This window comes from Marmota monax, unplaced genomic scaffold, assembly GCF_021218885.2.
Source record: "Marmota monax isolate L192 unplaced genomic scaffold, Marmota_monax_Labrador192_F-V1.1 WCK01_AAM20220418_F8-fsc00347, whole genome shotgun sequence".
Lineage (NCBI taxonomy): Eukaryota > Metazoa > Chordata > Mammalia > Rodentia > Sciuridae > Marmota > Marmota monax.
In genome coordinates, this window is record NW_026694678.1 from 1 (window position 1) to 16,775 (window position 16,775).

The 16,775-nt window shown below is 45.4% G+C and overlaps 1 protein-coding gene across 4 annotated transcripts in view; it reads right to left on the reverse strand.

The window, feature by feature from the left end:
* Positions 1-4,553: 4,553 nt before the first annotated feature.
* The window catches only part of LOC124078531 (mitochondrial peptide methionine sulfoxide reductase), a 230,007-nt gene continuing 217,785 nt past the window's right edge, over positions 4,554-16,775 (reverse strand). For 3 of the 4 annotated variants that reach the window (XM_046423354.2, XM_058572344.1, XM_058572347.1), the window contains exons 4-6: positions 10,564-10,668; positions 5,177-5,243; positions 4,554-4,713 (exon numbers count right to left, since the gene is read on the reverse strand). In XM_046423354.2, the coding sequence (XP_046279310.2) occupies positions 4,569-4,713; positions 5,177-5,243; positions 10,564-10,668 (317 nt within the window). In that variant the 3' untranslated portion in view covers positions 4,554-4,568. The remainder of the gene's footprint in view (positions 4,714-5,176; positions 5,244-10,563; positions 10,669-16,775) is intronic. The other variant, XM_058572346.1, reaches the window with a different exon arrangement.

The window sequence follows — 16,775 nt, forward strand, 5'->3', positions numbered from 1 at the left end:
CTTGACTTGCTGTATAAGCTGGGACCTCGGTACAGTGCAGATTAAAAGTCGGAATGGCACTGCTGTGGTTTCTCAGTGTTTCACTAGTAAGTAGTACAACACTTGCAGTAGGTTTAAGAAAGTCATGTTTTACACGATTTTATCATTTGAATGCTGGAATTGTGTTATCTTTTCTGCATCTATTTAGATAATCTTATATTTTTTCTTTTAATCTGCTAATGTGATTAATTACGTGGATTAATACTGAAATGCTAAATCATGCTTTATTTCAATTGGAACAATTTAATCATGACGTATTATTTTCTTATATATTAATTAAAAAATCTGGAGAGGATTGAGATGTTCACAAACTACAAATGAGACCATCACTGAATCTTTCAGCTGCCAATACTAAACCAATGCCATGATTTTTAGATTCTTCTAAAAATTTCTTTTAAACTTAGTTTGTTAATTGTTTAGTATTTCTGCATATAAGTGTATAAATAAGACCATCCTATAATCTCTTTTCGTATATCTTCAGGTTTTGGTATCAAGCTTATGCTAGGGCCATAAGGTGAACTGCATCTCTCTTGAATCTCTGGAAGACACTGTGGAAGACTGCAGTTATTCCCTAAATGCTGTAGAACTCACCGAGCCATCTGAACTCAGTGGTTTCTTTATGAGAAGCTTTTCAAATACTGGTTATATTTCTTTAATGATCATAGGTATATTCAGTTTCATTAATCTATGATTTAAGGAATTTATTCTATCTAATTTCTCAAATTTAGTGACATAAAGTTGCTCCTAATGTCCCGGAGCATCTGTAATGATGGCCCATTTTTCATTTTGGCTACTGGGTATTTGTACCCTGACACTCTCTCCTTGGTCAGCTTAACAAGTTATCCTGATTTTGGAGCCATTTTGAAACACCAGCTCTTGGCTTTGTGACCTCTATTCTGCTAGTGTGCTTTCCATTTCATTGATTTCTGCTCCATATTCTTTCTTTCTTTTTCCCTGTGTTTGCTTTTTTGTTGATTTTCTCAGTTCTTCAGATGGATGCTTAGCTCAGCCTTTCCTCTAAATTCCCACAGATTAATTTGAGGGTTTTAGTTTCCCTCTAACAATTGTTTTAACTATATCCTGTGAATTTTGATATGTAGTATTAATCATCGTTTCATTAAAAATATTTTCTAATTTCTCTTTGATAAATATATTTAGAAATTTTTATATTTCCTAACATAAGGTGATTTTCTAGATATTTTTTTGTTACTGATCTCTAGCACAGTTGTATGATGGTCAGAGAAACATAATCTACATGATTTTTAAGCCCCTTGAATCATACATTCCATGTATGATTCAGGAGATAGTATATTCCCAAGTTCTGGGTAGTGTTTTACATATATCCCTCAGGTCAAGGGCTCTAATTGTGTCTGTCACATCCTCAGTATTCTTAATAAGACTCACAAAATTCACATTTTTTTGTGACCGGAAAATTCCCGGGAACAGTGGTCCCTCTAAGTGTCTGTTTACCTGGGTGGGTTCCTGTGTTTTCTCCCATTTTGAGCTAACAATTCCATATAACTCTGTCAGCTCTTTGATGTGATGCTTTCAATGTTTTTAATATTTTTCCAACATCTTAAATTGCTTTCAGTGAGTAAATTGCTCTGAGTGACCTAGCCTTCCATTACTGAAGCCTAGAAATTCTAGTTCCTGTGAATGTTATCAGCTCTGATTTTCTCTTATCTAATTTAGGACTTTTTAATGTGAAGTATAGTAATTCCTCCAACTTCATTTTCTATTGCTGAAGTGCAATTTATTCGAATTTGAAATGACCTAACCATTACAATCTAAAATATTTGCAATGCTTCCAGGCCAAAAGTTTTCAAAAGGCTCCTTATTTGAACTTCGTCATCTTGCTAATCTTTAACAAGATTTATAAAACTGTAATGGACACCACAGGAGTTCATGACCATTGGATAATGTGCTGCTGTTTCCAATCACAGGGAGTCAGTCATGCTTTCTGCTCCCTGCTCGCCCTGCATAACAATGCAGAGCTTTATGTCAGCCAATGGAAAGAACATGGGCTTAGAACAGGAGCCCTAGGGTCCAAATTCCTGCTCTACCACCTAATGTACTAGCTGGCTGTGCCAAGTCATTTCACCTCTCTGGGCCAGTTTGTTCTTCCCTAAAATGGGTCTTAGGTTCTCAGGTTACTGTGAGGCTCAAATGGGATCATGTGATGTAAGCAACTAAGCACAGAAATGATACCCAGGAAGGGTCTGATCCAATTTGGAGACCCTTATGACATTAGAAAGCAATGGAAAACATTAAACATGGCTATACAGCATGAGATGGAAGAGGGATTAGGAAGTGCAGAGAGAGCACGGACACTCGTGATAACGTCATGCAAGGAGAAGTGTGACTGAAGGAACAATTAATAAAGAAAATATCAGTTAAATTCTTTGTTTCAGTTTTCTCTGTTTCTGAAATTCTTAAAAGAATGCAATCCCTTTCAGAATTCATAATGCTGGGTTTGGGCCATTTTTTGCATTTTATATGTGTGCAGCTGTGCCTCCACTCTAAGCATGCACATCTGCTCATTAGCAATACAATATAATTCCCACTGTCTAATTATTTGCAGATGATGGATTCCTTGTACATAGTCTAAAAAAAGGATAGTCCTTCAAAACTGGTGACTTATTTAAAAAAACTAACTTAAAAGGGTCAGCACAACGAAGTTCAGATATTAATTTGGCAAGTTCAAATATATGAACACCAGCACTTAATTGCCCACTTGATGGGAAACAGAAGGAAAATAGGATTTTTCTCCTTCTAATTAATGTTTCCCAGTAGACAGCACAGGGGGCTCGCTGCTCCACCACGCACCTGGAAAGAAGACGTGGGGCAAACCTGCCAGAGATGGAAGAGACCGACCTGCCTCACTCTCTGGGACCCACTGGGCACAGCCCACCTGCAGCAGGGCTTCCTGGTGAGCTTGTGTGAGTGGGACATGTGGGGTCCAGAAGAACTGATTGGAAAAGAGCCCTCGGGTTTCCAGCTCCAAGCATGGGCTGAGGAGCCACAAGTCCCCCACCCATGGATCAGAGGCTGAGGCAGCTGGCCAGGATGTGAGCTCTGGGGCCGCCTGAAGCCCACCAGCTAGGACGGGGCATCCCACTGGGCAGGCAGACCAAGATTTCCTAGGATAACCCTGGCTCACTGTGGAAGACGGTGGCAGGGGCCAGAGGGAAAGCAGGAAGCAGCTGAGGAGGATAAAGGGCACGGACAAGGGACAGGAAACTACCTGGAGTCTCAGAGCACAAGCTGGGGAAATGGAATGGAGAAAGCTGAGGAGAGTTGGGATTCAAGGAGGAATGAGACACAGAGGGCCGGCAAGGGGGCTCTTCCACAGGTGGCAAGGGGCTGGCAGCTGGACAGTCAGCCCTCCGGGTCTGCTGCCGGGCACCCTTGATTCAACCCCCGTTGTCAGAAATTATCTGAGAAACAATGTGTCTGAACTGAACACGCACAGACTTTTCTCCTTGTTGTGATTCCCTGAACACACTGTACAACAATGATTTACATAGCATTTACATTGCATTAGGAATTACAAGGAATCTAGAGATGATTTAAAATATACAGGAGATTGTGTAGGTTATATGCAAATACTATGCTGTTCTACAACGGACTTGAGCATCTGCAGATTGTGGTGTCCATGGGGTCCTGGACCTAATGCCCACGGATGCTGAGGGAAGGCGTACCTGCCAGGTGCTTATGCTAGGCCAGGCACCCTGCTCCGGGCTACACCCTGCATCCCTCCTGCATCCTGACAACTTCCGGGGCAGGAACTCTTTACAGGCACAGAAACAGCTCCATTCACTCTTTCCATGAGAAAGGGTCAGCTCAACGAAAAACAAACCAGTAAACCGCCAACGACCAATGACAGGGAGCACAAGGTAGAGAGCCACTTGGGGGTGGGGACAGGGAGCGGGCTTTAACCAGGGTGTGGGGGGAGACCTCAGTGAGGACTGGACATCCTGAGGCCTAGAGAACAGAGCGGGCAGGTCCCATCAAGATCTGTGGGCAGACTGAGCAGTAGCCCCAGATCCCAGGCAGGAAGGCACGTGAGCCTTTTAGGAATGGAACAAGCAAAGGCCCCAGTAACGAGGTGAGGTGAGCAAGAGGCAGGCACCTGGCTTGAGCGGAGGTTGGAGAGTGAGGTGCCTCAGTTAATCCAGCCAAGCTGCAGAGTCAGTAAACTGTCCCAAAGAAACTGGGCAGCCAGCAAAGGGCTTAAAGCAGGCAGAGTGGGCTGGGCAAGAAAGAGGTCCCTGGAGGCTGGAGGCTAAGGGCCAAGGGAGAAACGACAGGTGGCCACTGAGCAGGGGTGTGGCCAGCCTGCCTCACCACCACAGCTTTGCTAACCTGGGTCCATATTCTCATCAGAGGTTTGGCTAAAGACATTTAATCAAGGGAGTGTTTTAATTAAGGCTTTAGAGGGGCAACAGGAGTTGGCGTCGTTTAAAGTTGGAGGCTGTGTTGGTTAGAACGTGGCTTTAGCTGCTGGAGAAAAGGACAGGCAAAGAGGCCTAAACTGAGTGAAAATGACAGTAGTTTGAACAGGATGATTCTTGCCTGTACAGTCCAGCCTGAGGTGGTGACTCTGGATCCTTCTGTCTCAGCTCCTTGGTCCTTACGGTCCACAGTGGTTCAGCACTGCAGCCACACCTGCCCCTGGGAAGGGAAGAAGAGGAGGAGGATGCCCTTCCTCAAGGAACCCAGCAGTGGCACTTTGCGAATGCTCCAGGAGTCGCAATTTTGACACATGCCATTCTCGGCTCTAAGGAGTCTGGGAACTTGAGTCTTCCCGGGTGGCTGCACATCCAGCTAGAATTCCCAAACTACCCAAGTGGGAAACCCATACTGAGTCCACAAGCAGTCTCAGCTAGGGGCCTCTGCTGACAGGCCATTGCTCCCAAAGCAGCGACCTGGGTGCTCCTGACTTGCAGTTGTCCCAGGAGGCTCTCAGATCCACACCGTGAGCAGGCGTGCCTGGAGGCTGGGATGCATGTGTGGGAGCACTGTCCTCTCCCAGAGCTACGGGAGGTGTGGCGAGGCGTTCAATGTGGAGCAGAATTAAATTCATGCTTGCTATTTACTATATTTGCTTGAGAAAAGACACTAAAGGCACAGTTACCACCACCTGGGGCCCCGCCAACATGATTGTCCATTGAAAAGGTCCTCCCGGTCAGGCAGCCTGCACCCTACAGAACCAGGGAAGAAAACAGACATGAGCTCCAGACAGAGTAGGGGCCCATCCATATTAAGCAAGACCAAGTCCTTGGGCCCTCAATTCTCTCCTGTTAGATGATGACAAGGATGCTACTTCATAGGTCTATGATCAAGATTCAATGGAATGAGAAGTGTAAAACACCCATCCCTAAGACTGGCCCATAAGGTGTTTAATAAATGTCTCCATCCTTGGCCCAGGATTGAGGAGCACAGAATGGTTTGTAATTGAGAAGTCAAATTTATGGTGTGAAGTCAGCCAAAGCTGAAGTCTATGCTTTGTGTCCTGTAGCTTAGGCTGAGGCACATGGTCTGTGCCCGTATCCTATGCAGGAACTGGAGGGCCAAACTGTGTCACCTGTGCACAGGGCATGGCAGGTAGAAGGCTGCAGACCAGGGGTGCGAGGCTGGGACCCGACTCAGCAGTAAACCTCAGGAGCTCTGAGGAAGGGTCCCCCAGGCCCACCAGCAGCTGCTCAGCAGCAACACAGAACCACAGCGCCAACAAGGCCACTCCTCCAACCAGCACAAGGGGCTGAAGAACCTCTGTGAGTAGAGGAGTCACACTCTTAGTAGTTGGAGGGTGCGATAGTTCCCACAGAAAGAAATCAAGGGCAATGTGAATATAGGAGTGAATTCTAAAATCTGGCGACATGGTCTTGTTGTACTGAGAAAAACAACCACACTCTCCAGCATTTGCATGGGACCAGCATTTTCACAATACTTACTTCGTTCTTAGGACAGCCCGTGAAGTGGGCGTAAAGTTATCATTAGCCCTTTTCACAGATGAGAACCCAAATCTCTTAAATCTCAGGCTCTGCTGTGTTACTGGGGACTGCAGGAGTCTGGCAACCAAGTGGCCAGGAACGCACATGCTCCGGAAGCACAGGGAACTCTATTTGTCCCATGAGCAAGATGGGGGAAAGCCAGCACAGAATGTGTTAGTTGACGGTGGTATTTGATGTTTTGGCAAAAGCTCAGGTTTTGTAGTAACTGGCCAATTAAGGTAAAATACTATTTTATTCACTGAGCAAACGTAAAATAATGCTGTCAGGTCTTCTGCTGCACCTGAAGCTGACCCCTTTGGTGGGACTCTCTGAACTCATCCACAGTGGCTATGAATGACAGGTCTCTGCTCCACCTGTATCTTATGATACCTGCATTTACCATTCTCCCTCCTACTGGCTTCACTACCTTCAAAATGGCAGGTTAGGTCTGGGACTTTGTTCTACCCACAGGGCAGACACAGTGACAGCTGATTCAGGGCCTTGTAGCAGTGAAGAACATGCAGAGTTTTGTTTAGTCTATACCAAGAAGATCTGATTTAATGGAAGAGGGACTTTAAGGTTAGCCTCCTGCTGATTTTGCTATAGTCAGACACTTGACATTACCTAGAATCCCCACATTTGCAAATGTCATTGCAGTATACTGCTTCTCTAGGATACTGCTTCTCCCACAAAATGCAAAAAATTGTAACCAAAAATTTAAGTGTCCCCTTCAAATGCTTAATTACTTTATCAATAAGGTACTAAAGTCTTCCAACATGCTAATTAAAATATATTTCTCTTGAGTCATATTCCTGTGGAGGATCACGCACCTCCCGGGCACATCTCCACAGCAAAGGTCAAGGCCTTCTCAACTTTGGCTGGGGTTCTGTCTCTTTGCTGATAAGCAATTCTGACAATGGTAGGAGCATTCCTCAGGGGGTTTTAGGAATTGCTTATTCTCATTTCTGGAAAGAAACCCAAGTGGGTTTGCTTCACAGACTAGAGTTGCCCAAATCCAACCTGCTGTTCTTCTGCGACATCCAGGTTTTGAGTGAGCAGTTACGACCTTTCACTACCCTCATCCACTCTGTTGGTGGCTCTCGTTTCACTGGGGAATGTGACATGGCTGGCCAAGTTCATTCACAGCTAGGCTCTCCTGCTGCCTGTGCATCCTTCAGGGAGTAAGTTTCAAATTCTGAAAAGTGACATGAGACTACATATTTTGGACCTTCAGGATTCCTGGGGAATATTAAAGTCGTTGGCTCCAGAGTTCTGACTTATGGTTTGTGTTGTTGTTGTTGTTTTGCTTTTAATGTTCCAGCATTAACACATACCTCTTTTAATGATTTTTTTCTTAATATTTTCACCTACAATCTTATATCTACCTATTTGTATGTTCATTGATTTGATCTCAGTACACTGAACTTCACTGTTTTTTTGCTGGGAGATGGGTAGGATTCTTCCCTGTGCATTAACCAAGCTTCTCCTGCATATTCCAGACCACTTGGTGGTTTAGCACCATCTAGCAGCAGGACGTAAAATGAATGTCCTTTATTAGTGACTCTTTTACAGCAGATCAGAGACATTGAGAGGGACTCTCCTATGTTTTTCAGGCCACACTGCCTAAATCCTAAACCCTAATTCTAAATTCTGAATTACCAAAAAAATCTCTAATCAAACCACCAACAGGTCTTGAAGTTTCATTTTTAGTGTCCCTACTCCACATGTGAAGTGATAGTTTATGCTTCTGATATATAAACCCAGATGAAAAGGTTATCTAGTTACCAGTATAATGAACACAGTAATTAAGGTGGATGAATGGATGAATTCAGATTTTTGTTATTGCAAGCAACAGTAATTTAAAAACCTAGCTAAAGAAAAACAACCAGGGAGCACATCATGGGAGCTCTGGTAGCCTGGAAAGCCACCAGGAGAGCTCCGAGAGTCACGGCGGGCTGTGGGAAGGACCTCTCCTTCTCGGGGCCACGGCGCCTCCCAGAGGGTCCTCTTGTCTCTCAGTGCCTCTGCTCATTTTCCCTACTTCTCCTGTAGGCAGGTTCTTCCCACACCCAGACCACCTCTGCCTTGGCACCTCAGCAAAGGAAAATGTTGTTCCTTCTCATACAGGGAAGGACGCTAATTGGCCCTGCTTGGGTCACAAGCCCAGTACTTGGGTCTGTTGTCAACAGGAAAATGTACTGTGATTGGCCAGACCAGTCATGAACCCACCCCTTGGACCAGCGACACCCAGACTGTCTCCAGAAGGGTCATAAGGAGCCTTATCAGACACAGAAAGATGACTATTGTGGCCTACCACGCTGGCTACCCAGGAAGCAGTTATGATAATAATGTGGGAGCACTGAGGTCAAGGCTGTGACATTCAGCCAGATGACCACTAGAATCTCCCCACTTACGAGTCTGTGGATGAAGCTCCAAATAAAGCCACTACATCACTAGATCACCTTATGGGCTCAATCCCTCAAGTCCATGTGTCAAGTCTTGAACGTTAGCACCACAGAATGGGACTGTATTTGTAGTTTGATAACGTTTTTAAAGAGGTAAGTAAGGTAAATCAAGATCACTAGAGTAGGCCCTGATTCAGTGACTGGTGTCCTTATAAAAAGAGATTAAGCAGAGAGACACACAGCGGAAAGTCCACGAGGACACTGAGAAAGGATGGCCATCTTGTAAGCTAAAGAGAGAGGCCTCAGGAGAAATAAAACCTGCTGCTGCTTGACCTTGGATTTCTAGTCTCCAGAACAGTGAGAATAAATATCTATTGTTGAAGCCACCCCGTCTGTGGCACTTTGTTATGATGGCCCCCATAAATGAATACAGACAGCAAACAAGATCTTCAAAGTGGTGGCCGGATGAAGACTGGGCAAGTTCAGGCCAAGGTGATATGTGGAGTGGGAGAACAGGAGGTTCTTTGAGGTTCTGGTTAAGGTAGAGTTCTCCCCAAGGTTCAGGGGCCAGGACTAGCAATCTATTACCTGCTGGTCCTGACAAAGACACAATCAAAGTAGGAAAGAGGGTAAAAGGGACAAGGGCAGAGAAGTCGATGACAGGCTTCATTACAGTAGGCCAGGTCCCGGGACATGGACTTGGCCTGCAGGAACCTGGCTCCCCCATGGCTTCAGCCTTCTCTGGAATCCCAGGTGAGTATCCACTGATAAATTTTGGAGCTCTCAGCATCTCTCAGACCCAGGGTTCTGCCAGCCAAAAGACTGAATGTCTGCTGTGTCTGATGGAAGGCTTACCAGCATGAGTCCTTGGCCATTGCCACACTATTATGACACCCAACAGTCAGAGCCCAATCCCTCAGGCCTACTTTTTGTGTGTGCTATGAGAGTCCAGTGGTCCAAACTGGGGTCTCCTCTGCCCCTTCTGACTGAAGTCCTCAGTCTACCCTGCCTCACACCTCATCCTTGTCCCACCAGGGACCTACCACCATGTCAAACAAAGAACGTTGTCATGACTACCTGCCTGGCCTCCTTCCTAGCCCAGACCTAGGGCCTTGAGCCACCTGGTGGATCTGCCTGCATCCTAGATCCATCTGACCTGGCTGGAGCTATCACTCCCTGCATGGCCTTTGCTGTGACCTTTGCCCTCTGGCAGATCACCCTGGCACTAGATGGTTCTCAGAAGCAGCACTCAGAACCTACCAACCTGTGCTGCTGGGATCTTATGAAGATTCCACCTCAAGTACAACGCATGGTTGGAAAAAGCATATTGACTCATCGGGAAACAGTGAACGTGGCCCAGCCACAGCACAAACCCCTGACTCCAAAGGAAGTGGTTTGTTGGGGAGACAGACTTCTGTCTGGCAAAGCAGCACTGGGGAGGCTGAGGGCGCAATCTGGAAATTGCTTCTTTGTTGAACATTACAATATTTGCCAACACGGGGTTTTCCATTTGTGTGTGAATTCAAATAAAATTTCTGGCCACTGTTGTTTATAGTCTAAATATATATTAATATTTCCACATAACAAATTCTAAGGAAGACAAATGAAATACTTAAATAACCCAAGCATTGTAGACCTACTGAATACAGCATTTTACCTTCACATTCTTCTTTCTGTAATCACCCCAGACGTTTGCTTAGAGAACAAACCTGATAACGTCAAAAGATGAGGAAGGCTGAACTCGGAGAAATAAAGGAAGCATAAATCAGGAAAACTTTGGAGCTTCGGAAAGACACTTTAATTTTGTAGACAAAAGACTGCATTAAGGAGGAATAATGCAATAATCAAAGGTGAACGGATCTCCATTGTCTGGCATCTTTCTCTGTGGGAATTTTCCCACCCCTGACAGCTGTAAGGGGGGAGGGGCGCTGAATGTGGCTGCGCCTTTATTCTCTCACCCTTTTTCTCCCCAGCCCCTCCTCTTCTCCGTCAATAAATGTCTGCAATCATATTCTTGAGCTCCTGTGTGATTTCAAGGTTCATCTCTTCCATGCAGCTCAAACACTAATTATCCCAGCTGTAATTAGTAAGATAATTAAATACTGGCTCACTCATCACTCTACCTTGGGTCGGGTCGTGATTCTCCCAGAAGACCTTGAGCAGTTCCTCAAAGCTGATGTGTTCCGGCTGGTACACAACCCGGACGACTTCTGCATGGCCAGTTTTTTCTTGAAAGAAACAGAATGTACAATCAAAATTTACTGACAACATCAATTTATTGCAAATTATTTGTTCTCAAGAAACCAACAGACAGAAGCTGAAATGATTCCCTCTGCAGGAGGGGCAAAAGCACGAGAGTGGACTTGAGCTGCCTCATCCTGAGCCTCTGTGCTGGCTCTTTTCCCATGGGAGCACACGGCTGCACTCCAGTGAGCTTCCTGGGGCTGTGGATTCTCCATTGTGCTCTCCTATTATCTTTAAGTCCATGAGAAATGAACTTGGATTTTCATTTTTCTAATCTCACTCTGATGAAATCCTATAACCCAACCTGACATAACAGTCAAGACTGGAACCCTGCAGAGGGGAATGAGCCTGCTTATTCTTGCCCCATGTTATACACAGTAAGCTCAGCTGCCCTACGGAGCAGGGTGGTGCCGTGGAGAAACCCGTAACCGCAGGCCGAGAAGGCTTCACAGTAGATGAGTTGGCTAGTGGAGAGCTGTATCTGCTGTGCTGCTGACACGGGGGCAAGGACCAGGTTCAAACACACGGCCGTGGAAAGTGCCTTCTCAGGAAACAATGACTCAGGCCTCTCTGGTAAACAGTGACTGCAGCAAATGTTTGCAGGGCCCACTGGTGCAGGCTCATTCTCAAAGCCAGTCCGGAGGTTCCAGGGATTGGGAGTGAGGAACCATTCACAATAGGGAGTTCACGTCCCTCCTACTGCACAGCCTTAGAACTTGGTGAAAAACAGACCCTCCCTACTGTCAGCATCTCTGTATTTATATTCCTTTTCTGTCTCTTTCAGTCACCTCATGTGTAATGAAGAACTTGACTTTGTCCAAACAGAGGTCTGGCCTTGGCCCTTGGCTACTGGGAGATAACTTATGTCCTCTCTGATAGAAGACAGGAATGGGGCTGGCCACTCCAGCTCTGAGGATGGGCGGAGGAGCAGCCGTGTGAAGCAGGGTGGGGGCTGTGGATGACATGTCGTCAGTCAAGCTGGGGCCTGAGGTGAGCCATGGGGCACAGTGGAGCCACAGTCAAAGCTCTGCACACCAAAGCTTCGGCAAGTCTCTCTGGCATGCAATGCTCTCTGCACGCTGTCAGACGTGGATGCCGGGAGGTTAACACGTGCAGACTCCACAGGAGAGGAGACCAGAAGGCCTGGGAACCCTCCAGACACTGCCCCCACCTCTGCAGCCGATTTTGAGCTGTGCTTGTTCCCTATGATAAATCATAAGTGCAAGTGGAACAGCTTTCAGTGAGCTCTGATGGTCCCTCCAGCAGACTGTCAGGCACGAGGGTGGCCTGGGGACACCCAAACTGCGCCATGGTTTGCTGGTGTTTTCCTATGCTGGTTTTTCCTCTTTCGTTCTTATAACCATCTGATGCCGGCAGCGGAGAAGGTAGAAATTCCCATTCCACAAACCCAAAAGCTGAGATTCAAGTAAGGTCAATTGGCTTGAGGTCACAGAGCCAGTGAATTTTGTGCCATAACCTAAATAAAACACCCTCTGACTTCTTGTCCAGAGTTCTACTCAGCACATCCCAGGAGAGCAAAAGCAAGGTGCGCATTGGGAACATAAGTTCAGGAAAGGAAAGAAATCTACCAATTATCTTTAACTTTTTTAATATATAATTTCTTTCTGATTGTAGATGCAATAATCACAAGTGAGATAAAGCTTAGAAAATATGGCAGAAGCACCCAAATATAAAATAAAACCCGCCTGTATTCATGCAACGTAAGCACTATAAACTCTTCTTATGCGTCCCTTTCTGAAGGCATCCAAATGCACATGCACAAGCACACCCATGTGCAGTTTCTACGACTGTATCGTGATAGCAGGCTTCCCACTTACCGGTGTACTGAGATTATTTCCCCATGCCACTGAAATTTTCAGAAAACACCACTTAGAATGACTACATAACACTCCATCAGATGGCTGTCCGGTTACTTAGTCAATCATTCCCTGTCATTGGGCATTCAGACTGAATCCTATTTTTATCCCTGAACGTAAGTAGTTTTCCACACTTCTAAAGCTGCCGAAAGCCATAGTTATATAAATGGAATTTCTAAATCAGCGTTTATAAACGTTTTAAAATTTCTTGATGGCTAGTGACAAACTGCTTTTCAGTAAAGTTGACCCAATTTTCTTTCCCCATTAGCAGCATATTTAAGGGCCAGATTCACTTGCTGTTAAATGGTTTTAGACCTTTGCAATTTATAGCTAGAAGTCAGTATTCTATTGTTTCAGTTATAATGAATTTAATTATTAGTGAGTTAAAAATAAGTTTCATGTTTATTAGTAAATTTCATTCCTTCTTTGCTCTAATTTTTGCCATGCCCTATTTACATTGAGTTATAATTGGTCATTATGTTGATGTTTTATTATTAGTTGGTCATTCCATATAATTTTAATTAAAATACTTTAGTCATTTAAGTTAGCATCGAAACAAATTCTATGCTGACAGAGCAGAAAAAAATGACAGGAGAGAGTCTAGGAAGAACATTCAGCAGGTATAATAATCATGTTATGTAAACCACTTTTGATCTACTTTAAAATCTTATTTTGTCATTTGAAGTGTTGAATGATTTAACTACATAAGCTTGAAAATTCTGAATATTAAAAATGGTAACAGTATGTTATAAATATGACACATGTATCATGTATTTGGTATGAAAAGCATTGAAGCCACACTAGAAATATAAGCAAAAGCTATAAGCAGACTATTCATATAGGAAGAGATAAATGTAAATCAAGACATGCGAAATGCTCAACATCTTTAGATCAAATAAGAGCAAATAGGTGCATATGAAAACACTAGCATACCACCTCTTATTTATTACCATTTGTACAGCCCCTTGAAAGCATGCTGCTATTGTTGAGGACATAGTGGAACCAGTGCCCTTTCTGTCCAGTGACAGGGAAAAGTCCCCATGCCCTATGGGAAAGCCCCCTGGCACACATGGCACGAGCCACAAAGGTGTGCATTCATCTTGATGAACGATCCAGGAAACCTCAAAAGTACAACCCCAAAAGAGGGAAAAGATGTCTGAGGACTCTCATTCAGACCACCATTCTCACAAAGGTGGAGGACTACAAGAAACACAGAAGTCCAAGGAGAGAAATGCTTCATGGAACAGCCGCAAGATGAAATGCAGTAACTATCAAAACCCAGCGTGCTCACCGCAGGGAAAGCTGCTAGTCCTAGAACACCAACAGCCTGGCGGGCACTCGGCCTACTTGGTGCCACTTTGCGCTCACAGCAAGTTTCCTCTACTGTGTTAAAGAATATATAACATAACATTAGCCACATAAGACTGAGCCATTTTTAAGCGCACAGCTCAGTGGGGTTCAATACATTCATGGTCCAGCAAACACCACCCACCTCGGGAGCTTCTCATCCTACAAAACCACACCCATTCAACACCAATGCTCCTCCCCTCTCCTGGCCCTGGCACCCCCATCCTACTTTCTTTCTCCATGAATTTGTCTGCTTCAGGTATCTCCATATAAAGTGGAATCATAAGGTATTTGTCTTTTTGTGACGGGCTTATTTCATTTGGTGTGATGTCCTCAAGGTTCATCCAGATGTCAGAATCTCCTTCCTGGTATTTCAGTGTGGGTATGTGTGTGCACGCGCCACATGTTACCCATCCACTCACCCCTCAAGACACATGTGGGGTGCTTCCACCTTTCAGCTGCCATGAATAATGCTGTTTTGAAGCGGGGGACATGAACTGTTTGCAAGTGTGCAAGAAAGACATGGTCCCATCTTACAGATGAGGAAACAGTTCTGTCCACAAGTTTTCTCATACAATATCACACAGCTGGTAAGTGGTAGACACAGCCACAAGCCAACTAGGTTTCAAGCTAAGAGGAAGCTTGGGCCCACTCTATGACCCCAAGCCCCTTCAGAACAGAGGAAACTGGAGTCACTAAGAGCAAGCAAACGTCACACAGCAGTGGCTCTGATGAGAAATCACAGCTGGTGGTAGCTGATACCCAGGCTGTCAAAAATATTTTGCAGGATTAGGCTCTTCTTTTGCAACAGCAATATGGGGTCAGGAAAGTTTACCGCTCACCAGCCAACACTTGCAGACTCGATCCCCACAGACACAGATGCAGACACTATTTGTGGAGAGGTTTAAAGATGCCTAGTTGTTTAAGAGAAACCACGATCATTCAAATTCAAGGTCCATTTGCATTGACAAACAGTACAGAGATGCCCTTGCCAAACTCACCTTTAAGTTTCTTTACTTTATTTCTCCAAAGTAAAAGAACCTGTGTAAAAATACACAGTGCAAATGATCAAAAGGATTAAGGGACTCGGAACCACTTATGGAAATGCCCGCGCTTCGCAGGAGCCAGCCAACGTTACAGGCTCATTTCATTCCAGAGGCCAATCTGCAAATACTGTCTGGTGCTTCCAGAGACAAAAGGCCATATCTTAAAAATATTTCGAGCCGCGTCTTCACATTACATCGTGCAAATAGCATGATAGATGTGACGGGCAAACACTCGTTAACATCCACAGCAGCAGCCCAGGTGCCTTCGCACTGCTGTTCCAAAATATCTTAAAAGGAAAGATGGGAAAGCAGGAGTGCCCTCTCTGAGCACCTTGCTCTGCTGCCTGACCTCACAGATCCCAAGGAAGGTGAAAGGTACAGAGGCTGGGGGAGGGGCCATTCCTTCCAAGACAAAGTATCCTACGAGAGATCCCGCTGAGCTGTAGGCACAGGCTGCCAGGTGCCACCCTGACGTGTCTAGGAGCTCAGTTCAGGAGCCCTGTGCCCAGGTGGGCATCCTGGCCACTTGGCAGCTGTGTGGCCTTGGCAAAGCTCTTCTCTGGGCTTTGACTTCTTGACTTCCTTATCTGTAAATGGGGACATTAGTGGTACTTGCCCCAGAGAACTGTTTTGATCCTGAGTTCAATAATCCATGGGAGTGCTGGGGTTGTGGCTCAGTGGGAGAGCGCTTGCCTAGCATGTGTGAGGCATTGGGTTTGATTCTTAGCACCACATACAAATAAATAAATGTTCACCCACAATAAATAAACAAACAAACAAATAAATGTAAATTGTCCATGGGAAGTATTGAGAGCAGCATGAGGCTTCACATACATAAGAACTCCACCAACATTTGCTTTAAATTATTTTTTTTTTGTACTAGGAATTATGCCAAGGCCTACTCCTTTTTATTTCTCACTTTGAAACGGGTTCTCACTAAATTGCTGAGGCTGACTTTGAACTTGCAATCCTCCTGCCTCAGCCCACAGAGTCACTGGGATTATAGGCATGCACCACCATGCCCAGCTCACTCAACATTAGCTTTTTATTAACAGCACTGTTAAAATGGATCACTACCATTTCTAGAGCTCATAATGTTTGGAGTCTGGGAATCTGTATGCTTACTGGATTCCCCAGGTGATTCTTAGAAGTGGTGCCGGTTGGAAACCACTGACTAAGACAGCCTACGGACTTCTTAAGGGGTCAACCCTCAACTATGTACCCTGGCACCCCAGTGCACATTGTGTCTGCAAGGTCAGGAGCACAGGGAGCCCCCAAGGCCTCAGGAGGAGACAGGAAGGAAGGCTGGAGAGGGTAAAGGATGAGGAGGGGCGGAGAGGGAGCAGAGGGGAAGGCAGGAGAAAAGGGGAGGGAGGAGATTCATCTGCCGCAGTGAGGAGAAGGAGACTGGTCCCCAGGAGTAGTAGTGCAGATAGCCACCATGGGCATTCTTTAAGCACCGTGCATTGTTCTAGGCTCCTGACGTGCATGGATCGAGTGGACCCACAAACACCCTGGGACAGCTAATATCATTCTCAATTTTTGGAAGAGGAAATTGAGACACAGAAGTAAAGGAAATCTATCTAAAGTCAAACAAATATTAAGTAAGGGACCTGGACTTGAGGAACGCAGGGACACAAAGAGCAGATAGCCCTAGGTGACTCTGGGCAGGTCACATGCATATCAGGACATCAGAGATATCCAGAGGGACAGGGCCCTTATGGATGGAGAAACCAAGGTGGATGGAGGAGAGGGCGGGGCACCCCAGTGAGTTGAATGTGAGGACCAGGTGGGAACTTCAGGGGAGGGTCAGAGGCCAGG